At 39.8% G+C, this 10,486-nt stretch overlaps 1 protein-coding gene across 3 annotated transcripts in view; it reads right to left on the reverse strand.

Moving 5' to 3' along the window:
• The window catches only part of LPIN2 (lipin 2), a 95,038-nt gene that overhangs the window by 52,344 nt on the left and 32,208 nt on the right, over positions 1–10,486 (reverse strand). Inside the window, exon 1 of one of the 3 annotated variants that reach the window (XM_010353190.2) lies at positions 9,389–9,619. The exons of 1 other annotated variant lie outside the window; for it this stretch is intronic. In XM_010353190.2, coding sequence (XP_010351492.1) covers positions 9,389–9,490 — 102 coding nt within the window. In that variant the 5' untranslated portion in view covers positions 9,491–9,619. Of the gene's footprint in view, positions 1–5,298; positions 5,675–9,388; positions 9,620–10,486 lie in introns of those variants that run through there. One more of the 3 variants, XM_010353192.2, reaches the window with a different exon arrangement.

A 10,486-nucleotide genomic window follows, 5' to 3' on the forward strand; every position in this document is an offset into this window, starting at 1 on the left:
TAATGAAAGATATTAAACTATTACTTAAGTTAACCTTTGTGTAATGGTTATACCGACCAGCACAGAAAGAATTCCAGCTAAATGTTCATGCCAATTTAGCTATGAAATGAAGTTTTAAGATTGCAAATAGCTGTGCCTTGAACGATTCAAAATAGGTTTTTCTTTAAAAAAAAAAAAAAGCATACACTTTACAGATAGTAAAATTAACCCTTTCGTAGTGTACAGTCATTAGTTGTGACCACACATTCCTGTAGCCACCACTAAAGTCAAGACACAGATCAATCAGATTGTTCTCCAAAATGCCGAAACCCATTTGGAGTCCATCCCTCTTCCCTACCCATGCCAATCACTGATCTGTGTTCTGTCCCTAGTCTTGCCATCTCTGGAATATCATATAAATGGCACCATACAGTATGTACCTTTGGATTCTGGCTTCTTTAGCTTAGCACAGTCCACATGACATTAATCAATATTCCTGCATGTATCAGTAGTCTGTTCCTGTTAAGTAGTACCCCACTGTATGGATATATCAAATGTTGATCCATTCACCAGCTATAAGACATCTGGGTTGTTTCCAGGTTTTGGCAATTACAAATAAAACTACAGGTTGAGTAGTTTTATTTGCAATTGAGACCTTTTCCAAAATGCTCAGGACCAGAAATGTTTTGAATTTTGGAGATTTTCAGATTTTGGAATATTTGCATATATATAATGATCCAAGTCCAAACATAAAATTCATTTATATTTCATATACACCTTAAACACATAGGCTGAAGGTAATTATAGAAAATATTTTCAATTAATTTTGCACACAAAACAAAGCTTCAACTGCACCTTGACTGGGATCTATCACCAGGGCAAGTGTGGAACTTTCCACATGTGGCATCAAAGAGTTTTGGATTTTAGAGCATTTTGGATTTCAGATTTTTGGATTAGGGATGCTCATTCTGTACTATAAACATTTGTGTACAGGCATTTGTGTGAACATAATTTTATTTTATTTGAATATTTTTAAATGGGATTGCTAAGGTATATTTCTACAAAGTTGATTTTACTGGTATTGTTTTTAAGGTATCTTCAGTGTCCCTGGGGGAGCCTATTATGAGAGAAATCCTTCCTTACATTATTTCACAAACTGATAATAATTTGTTTTTTCAGTTTGGATTTTCACATGTGGGATTTGCTTAAAATGTAAATTCACCTCTATACTAGTGAAAATTCAAATTCATTTTCTCACGGTCTTAACTTTTTAAACATTGTATATCCTTGACAAATTACATAAGCTACAATTCAGATGTTTTCTTCATTATTCTTCCTAATGTTAGTTACAGGGAGGTGATGGGGGAAAAAGAGGAGAGGGCGCTAACTCACCCCTTCCAATTGCCATTTTAGGCTGGGTGTGGTGGCTCACACTTGTAATCCCAGCACTTTGGGAGGCCAAGGCAGAAGAACCACTTGAGCCCAGGAGTTTGAGAGCAGCCTGGGCAATGGAAGGAGACTCCATCTCTACAAAGAATTTTTTAAAAAATTAGTTGGGTGTGGTGGTGCATGCCTGTAGTCCCAGCTACTCCGGAGGCTGAGGTGGGAGGGAACGCCCGAGCCAGGGTGGTGAAGGCTGTAGTGTGAGCCATGTTTGTGCCACTGCACTCCAGCCTAAGCAACAGAGCAAGATCCTGACTCAAACAAAAAAAAATTGTTCAAACCCCAAATGCCATTTTACATACCTCATCTGATTTAATCCTCACAACTAGGTGAGGTAAATGTTATATTCATTGTACTAATAAGAAAACTGAGGTCCAGAGAAGCAACTTATCTATAGTCAAGCAGTTACACAGAGACATGACCAGACAAAAACCCTGGTATGTCCACCTTAAATACCCATGCTCATTTCACTGAAACCTAAAACAGCTCCTAAAACTTCATGGAATTTTCAGGCTATGTGCGGTTAAGAATTTCATAAAGGCTTTTAGAAGGCTATGATGATTCTTCCATATGCTACCATACACGAAAAACCTTAAGCCTTTTTTTTTTGCTTGTTTTTTGGAGATGGGAGTTTTACTCTTGTTGCCCAGGCTGGAGTGCAATGGTGCAATCCTGGCTCACTGCAACCTCTGCCTCCCAGGTTCAAGTGATTCTCCTGCCTCAGCCTCTCGAGTAGCTGGGATTCGAGGTGCGCGCCACCACGCCCAGCTAATTTTGTATTTTTAGTAGAGACGGGGTTTCTCCATATTGGTCAGGCTGGTCTCGAACTCCTGACCTCAGGTGATCCTACCACCTCTGCCTCCCAAAGTGCTGGGATTCCACGCCTAGCCAAGCCTTTTATTATGAGTAGTCTTACAGATATGATTACGTTATGATCATAAAAGTGTGTTTTAGGGGGTATGTCCTTACCCTAAACCTTCTAAAAGAACTGTGTAATTAACCTATTTTGGTGGCGACTATTGATAACCATAGCAACTCTAAAATAAGCCAAGAAATCTGATTATTTAGCTTAATTCCACATACAAAAGGCAACAATTTTAGCAGGTTGCTATAGAAACCATGTGTAGTACTTTCAGGGTTTACTATCACTGACATTGGTGGGATACAATTTCCTTTGAAACACTCCAACTCTATCAGAAGTTCTTTCTATTTACACACCGACCTAGAAGTCAGGAATCCGTACGATTCTTCCACCATCAAAATTATAGCCCCAGACTGGAAACAAACTAATATATTACTATAGGTTCTACGTCTAGGGAAGGACATGTTAAACTTTGCTCATCCCCCTTATTTCCCATCTCGTCCTCTCTCACCCATCAAAGAACTTTGGTTAATATCACAGTTAACATTAACACAATTAGGACAAGTTTAAAATGTCAAGTAATTACTTGTCCTAACTGTGTTCATGCCCTGGGTTGAAGGTCCCTCAACCTGTATCATACGGTACCCTAGTAATGAGGGGAAGAACAAGCTAGATGGATCTACCATTGCAAGTCCTGTAGCTAAGGTGGCAGCTACTAAATTAACAAGCACATGCACAACCAAAGTTCACAGTCAGTACTCTCAACAACTGGGGTTGAAGGGCTTCTTATCAAGAAGTTTGACAGAGCACCTGCTTTAGAAAGCAAACAACACTTGGAGAAAAGAATGTAGACTGCCTTATCAAAAAGAAGATACCTCAAGGATTAAAATTAATTTGGTTTTAGTGGAATCCTGAGTCTTTCTGTCATTTGTACGCATGGATTGTTTATATGTTTTTTGAAATGTTTAACAGCTTCCCTGCGTGTTCAACCCACTAAACATTTCCTGAGGTGTGCTCAATTTCTCTGACAAATTTTTATAAGCATACTAGCCATGAAACTATACCACTTCCCACACAAAACAGGGGACTGACTTTACTAATGAGGGCTAGCTAGGAGTGACATAAAAATTCTTTTTAGTATTAAGAAGAAATGATGATTAACCCAGTTATGGCAAACGATACTTCACCATGGAACAGACTGTTCATTAACGAAGAGTACTTAACCAAGCCATAATAGCCTTTGGATCCATAGATATACATCCAGAAGTCATCGTTGCAAGTCTAATTAATCATAAACACCTGAGGCTGGGTGTGGTGGCTCATGTCTGTATTCCCAGCACTTTGGGAGGCCAAGGCGGGCAGATCACCTGAGCCCAGGAGTTCAAGACCAGTCTGGGCAACATGGCAAAATACAGTCCCCACAGAAAAATACAAAAATTAGCCTGGTGTGGTGGCACGTGCCTGAGGTCCCAGCTCCTTAGGAGGGCTGAGGTGAAAGGACTGCTTGAGACTGGGGGGCAGAGGCTGCCTCCTACACTGCACTCCAGACTAAGTGACAGTGAGACCTTGTCTCAAAAAAAAAAAAAAAAAAAAAAAAAAAAAAAAAAAAAAAAAAAACATAAACACCTGGGAAAGCTTCTAAAAATAAAACTTCCCAGAGAGGAAGGCTAAAACGAACCCTGTGGTGTTTGACTGGAATTGGAGGTCTCAGTATTAACTCATGGTTTTAAAGTATATACACAGGTAACTAGATGCACAAGCACTGATGTGTTTATACCTAGAAAACACACTCAAATAACCTAACTCTATTAACAGGACCTAGAATCAAGGATACTCTCAAAACAATGTGCGTATCTACGGCCCAGATCTTGCTTTCTAAATATCATTCTTCAATAAAAGGAACCAGGGCTCCTAGGAGAAGTGGTTGGTTCATTCCATGGCTATGGGCAGGAAAATACAAGATAATGCTGGAGCACCTTGTGGAGCCAGAGACTGGGAAATGCTCAAAATCAAAGGAGCGAGTGTATGTCACAGAAAAAACAGAAGTATACTCCCAAGAGCTAAACACAGAACAATTTGAGCAACAAAACAGGATTACTAGATTATAATCAGTTGAATAAAATATTGAGTCCTCACTGATAGAATAAATTAATATATAAGTGAGAAATGACAGCTCTTACAGATGAATTCTAATTAATGAAGAAAAAATGAAACCAGAAACTCACTATTGGAATATATCACAGTATTATTTATGGAAGGCAAGATCCATCAATGGATGTTAAAAATAAGAGGCAAAAGTTTGAGGAGAGGCCGGGCTTGGTGGCTCATGCCTGTAATCCCAGCACTTTGGGAGGCCAAGGTGGGTGGATCACCTGAGGTCAAGAGTTCAAGACCAACCTGACCAACATGATGAAACCCCACCTCTACTAAAAATACAAAAAGAAGCTGGAAGTGGTGGCACCTGTAGTCCCAGCTACTCAGGAGGCTGAGGCAGGAGAACTGCTTGAAGTCGGGAGGCGGAGGCTGCAGTGAGCCAAGACAGTACCACCGCACTCTAGCCTACGTGACAGAGCAAGACTCTGTCTTTAAAAAAAAAAAAAAAAAAAAAAAAGTTGAAGGAGAAACAAGATGTCTGGATATTCTTGAAGTATTTTCCCCAAGATACACATTCATTACAAAAGGAAAAAACTTTTAACTCAACAGTAGAGAAACCTGGAAGACACCACCATAACCAAGTGATTAGGAAAACTTAAGACACATTCACCTCAGGGACTCCTGCTATAACTCACTGAAAAGGCCTTCAGAGATATTCTGACCAAAAACATACAACCTCAATCGAATTAAGAGACAACATCAGACGAACCGAAGTAGAGACAAATTCAACAAAATATCTGACCGGTGCTCATCAAAACATCAAGGTCATGAAAAGCAAAGACTAAAGAACTGTCACAATTGGAAGAGACTAAGAAGACAGGACAATTCAAGGTAAGGGGGTTCTGGAACAGAAAAAGGACCTTAGTAAGAAGAATCTGAATCAAGGCTGTAGTTTCATTTTCAAAACAAAACAGTTATTCTTGGCCTCCATTACTGCCTTCAATTCTGCTTCAGTCTGTCTGGGAAATCCGTATTTTCTTTTGAAAGCTCCACAGGGATTCACTCAGCGATGAGTCAGATGTGGGCATCACTGTCCTTGCGACTTGTTTCTCACCCCCGGCTGCACGCTGGGAGTCACTGAGGTGCCTGGGGAATCCGCATGACCAGGCCACCCCCTCTGCAGATTCCAGTGCAAGTACTTTTGAAAGCCTCCAAATGATCCCAGAATGTAGCACATCTCAAGCTGTGTCTCAGGACCGCAGGTGCATGGAATGAGTTCCAAACCCTCTTGTTTTCTTGACAGTGAACAGAGCTGAAGAAGGGTGTAGTTCCTGTTCCTTTCCTGCCTCACTTCCTGGCCTCAAGTGATCCGCCTGCCTGGGCCTCCCAAAGTGCTGGGATTACAGCTGCGAGCCACCATGCCCAACCGGGATTTTTATTTAGATCCTTGCAGAGTTGCGTCCGTCTCCTCTAGGCCAGGCCAGCAGCCTGACCTTTTGGGACATCTAAATGCACAGTGATGGAACTAAGGTGTGTTTTCCCAGCGCACAAAGACTACACCTGGATCACATCTACAATACAGGGCTCACTAGGCACTCTAAGGAACTGAGTATGTCGAGTATGTAATCAGGACCAAGTATCCAGGCAAACTCAACATGGTAGCATTCATATAGCCATTTGCTGGATATCTGCCCAGCTGTGTTATTCATAAACCCAGAGCAGCAAAAAATTTAGACATATTAGTGAAGGCAAACAAAAAAAAAATTTATTTACATGCATCTATGGGGACTCAGTTGTAGCACAATAAATATTTGCTAAATGAAGACAATTTTGTTTCCTCTACATTAATAGGCTTAGCTATGCAATATACAGTCTGTGTGGAGGCAGTTTGTGTGCATGTATTTCTTAATCGTAAACTACTTCTAAGTCCTTCCTTACTGAAAACAGATGGGGGCATAAATATAAAAATGAAAAAAATATAAAAATGAATAATAAATAATTTTCAAACAGCCGAAACATATTCATGTCCACAATCCCAAAACTACTCTCCCCCAAACTCCTGAGCTCATCTGTGGCGAGCATGCTTTGAAAACAAAGACTTTCAGAGAATTTACTCCCCCAAACTGCCGAACCAGTAATCTCGTATGGTCCCCCAACATATCCTCTTAGCAGGCCTCAGTTTTCATTTTAGCGCACACTGTCACTTGGCTAGTGAGCCTACCAAAGCACACCTGTAGGTTTACTAGAATCTTCTCCCTCGAATGCAGCTACTTCTGCAAGGCTTAAGGAACCATCACCCATTCACAGCTCAGTGGCAAGAGCACAAACACTCCTAAAACTTAGGGGAGTTAGGAGGGAAGAAAGGTATCACTTTCAAGCCCAAAGTTATTAGCTGTGGAGAGTGGGAGCTAAAACATGGTTTTGAAAATGGAGCTCAGAAAATGTTTATCTCAAAAATTTTGGTGAAACCTGGCCCTTATCCAGAAAGAAAGAGGAAATTCTTGCATTAGCCCTTCTTCCCCCCTTGTTCTAGGACTCAGAACTCTGGTTGAGTTATCTGGCTAATTATGAGACAGTTAGGTATAGTAACATTATTTCTATGAGGAAACAAAATTCCACTCAATTAAATACTTTTTTGAACACTGGCCATGCTAGATTGGAGGAACATAATTAGTTTTAGACTTATTCACCTAGAGTTGTTCTAGGAATCTGGGCAGCAATCAGTCATGACAATGTGCTATGGGTAGAGTTCCCCACAACTAACCTCAGCCCCACCCCAAATTCCAGGTGGACTCAGGGTTTCCTAACTTAGCATGAAGCACTCTGCCTCATATCATGTGCCCCACCTACAGGGTGACTTGCCACCTCCGACCACTGTTTGTGTTATTAAAACTGGTTGAGCTTTTTGGCATCAACCAGAGGTGCCCAGGTCCTTTGATAAACAGCTCGCAGAGATGAGGACTGAGGGGCACTGCCCTCAGGGCTTCCTGGAGTCCCCTGCAGCTGGTAAGGATGTGAAGACCCAGGATCAAGCCTCACTTCTGCTGGAGAAGAGGTCTGGGCTCTGTGCCAGGGGTTCTCTCTAACAAGAATGCTCAGGTGACCTCTAGAGTCCCTGCCAGCTCTAAACTGCAGAAAGGCTCCAATTCTATAAGCATTTCTGAGGATTACAAGTTTGGCTAAGAACTCCTGTAGTATATTCTGCCCAAACTTTAAAAAAAAAATGCAATCAAAGTGATTTTTTTAAATGGGGTGAAAATATGGCCAGTAGATTATTCTGGGACTTCAGGGTATTTTAATATAAAATAATTTAGCCTTTTCTTTAGCAAATAAAGGTATTGTCTTCACTTGTTTCAAAAAATATGAAAACATGGTCTTTGAAATTTCCATGTTTCTAACAAAGCACAGAAATCTTCTCATGGTTTTCTAAATCATGAGATGATACATTTATATTCCCAAATCACAAAACCATGAGAAAAGACTCTTTCAAAACTTAAACTGTCACCTTACAAGAGGGGTGCCCAGAAAGGATGTGACTTGTAAGGAGTGTTCAGGTCACAGAAGGCCTGGACCCTGAGAAACAGGGTTCTCCCTCTCACCACACACACCCAGGTTCTAAAGTCAAACTCCTATATAATCATTACAGGCTACTAAGCAGATATCAGATCCTTATCCCAAACGTTAGCATTAAGAAAACTCATGTTTCTCACAGGACAGGGAGGTGACTCACTAGACTTCAATGTTCTAATGGCAACATAAAACCGAACCGTTAATAGAATGCAGCCTAAGCAAACACCCCTTGACCTCTTTCTGGAAAACACCAGCAGACGCAAGTCCCAAGAACTTCCTGTGAGGGACAGTTTATGAGGGTTAGTGCTACTTAATAAATGAATTTTTAAAGTATTTTGTAAAAAGTCAGCAAGGTTCTCTATTCTCCCTTCTGACCTTAACAAATGTGAGTCAGCCTGTATGTGTATACACTCTATAATATTAAAATGTTGATTTCAAAACCAAACTGCCTCCCTTGGTAGCACCTGACTCTTCCATTCATATTCAAACCACATCTTCCCATTAGTCCCTGAGAACTCTGAACAAGCACACTTTTACTAACAGATCCAAAAGCAAAAAGCAGAGTGTGATAACATTTTTAAAGATAATAAACATTTGTATAACCTTAAAACTAAAATCAGATTATGAGCCACAGATTTTAGAAACTAATTTTTGTCTCACTAATTTTACGCTTGTTTTCATAAAAATATCCATCCTTAATTTTAAAAAATAAACTTGAAAATACGTGTTTACTTCCTACTATTTTTAAAGGAAAGCTTCCACAGGTAGAGTTATACTGTCCTCAAGTCAACTGATTTTGTTTCCTTAATGCAGATTTCTGGGACTTACATTAAGCTTATATAACTTGTTCTAAGTTATATCTTGTAACAAGAGAGAAAACTCTGGATTAAAAAAGTTCAGACAATTCATATTTTCCCCATGTATTTCAAGCTTACAAAAATTTCTTGTTTATGATCACAGAAGAAAGCAACTGCAGCCACTCTCTATCATATATCCAAATACAACGTCAGCTTCAAGATATTAGTTTACCCTTCCAATAATTACGGCTAGGCCAACAAAACCTGCAACACACACTTCTATATGATTTTTACTACTACACTGAAATGCAAAGAGAATGTGAAACCAAATATACTATTTTTGAAACGTAATTTTTAAAAATTCTCAGTTTAAAACAGCAACTTCATTTTTTTCCTAGAAAAAGTCTTGTTAAATAATAACAAATAGAGACAGTAGAAAGATGGTATAGTGAATGAAGGAGGGTAGGTAGCCAAAGACTTCTGTTCAACATAGCACTTAGAAGTTAATAAAATTCACTACAGCATTTTCCTAGGAAAGGACATTAGTCTTTTTGTTTTGGTGGGTGCCGACCCCTCTTCTCTCAGTAGTGTCCAGATTGAGCAAGCAGGGAAGGGAAGAGGCACATTGGAAGATGTAACTCACCAGGATACCAGGAGGGGACTTGTCATGGTAAACATCTTGAGTTTTACTTAATGAGCCTTCACAAACCTCCTCATCTTCCTTATCATCTTCTAAGTAAAACATCTTGAAAATCAACTAGCATGTCTTTTTTCAGAGATGAAGGTGTATAATCAAAAGAGAAAGCTGCTCTCTTGATAAACTAGGTACAAACTGCTTGCAGACACAGTTATACGGCTAAAACGGAAAGGAAATGGTTCTAACAACAAAAAAAAAAAAAGCAATGCATACACAAGTTCACCAATGAGATGCGCTCAGAATGCCTCAACCCCTTCTCCCCAAAGGAGATAGGCAGGGGCATGGGACAGGTTGTGCCATGTGTTTACACTGATAGGCACCAAGACCTGCCCAATCACATGATGGCCACTGCAGCTTCCATCACACAGGACAGGGATTGAGTTAATGATTCTCTAAACCAATCACATCCTCATTTTTTAGAAATTAAAACAGCTACTATACATATGGAGAGTGATCTTATGTAAGCTAATCATGTAAGGGAAGTCATTTACATACATTTTCCCAGCAGCAGGGAGCTTCCCAAAGTCAGACAGATGACATGCTTCAAAGAGCCTAACTACTGAACACTTTGACTTTGTCAGACTGGCATGACCCAAGACATTCTCACAATTCTGGGAGGCATCCTGCTCAGCACTGACTATAACAAGCAGAATTTACTTCATTTCAAGAATATGATAACGCAACATTGTAAAATTCAAACATTCCCGGTATTTCTTTGGCAGCTCTCAGTAAGTCAACACACAGTAAATTCAACTGAATTTTTCTAAAAACCGAAAGCACACTTAACTCACATGGACAAACATATTAGATTTCTGAATTAAGATATACTATTTTTTTCATACCATTGTCTAGGATTGTGCTGTTCATCACAAACAGCCGTTAGCCACATGTGGCTACTGAGCACTGGCAATCAGGCCACCACCAACTGCAGTGTGCTCCAAGGGTAATGTACACACTGGATTTCCAAGACTAAGAATGAAAAGAGAATAAAATAATCTCATAATTTCAAATATATATAACATGTTTAAAGGATGTTTTGGATAT

Source organism: Rhinopithecus roxellana, chromosome 21, assembly GCF_007565055.1.
Source record: "Rhinopithecus roxellana isolate Shanxi Qingling chromosome 21, ASM756505v1, whole genome shotgun sequence".
Lineage (NCBI taxonomy): Eukaryota > Metazoa > Chordata > Mammalia > Primates > Cercopithecidae > Rhinopithecus > Rhinopithecus roxellana.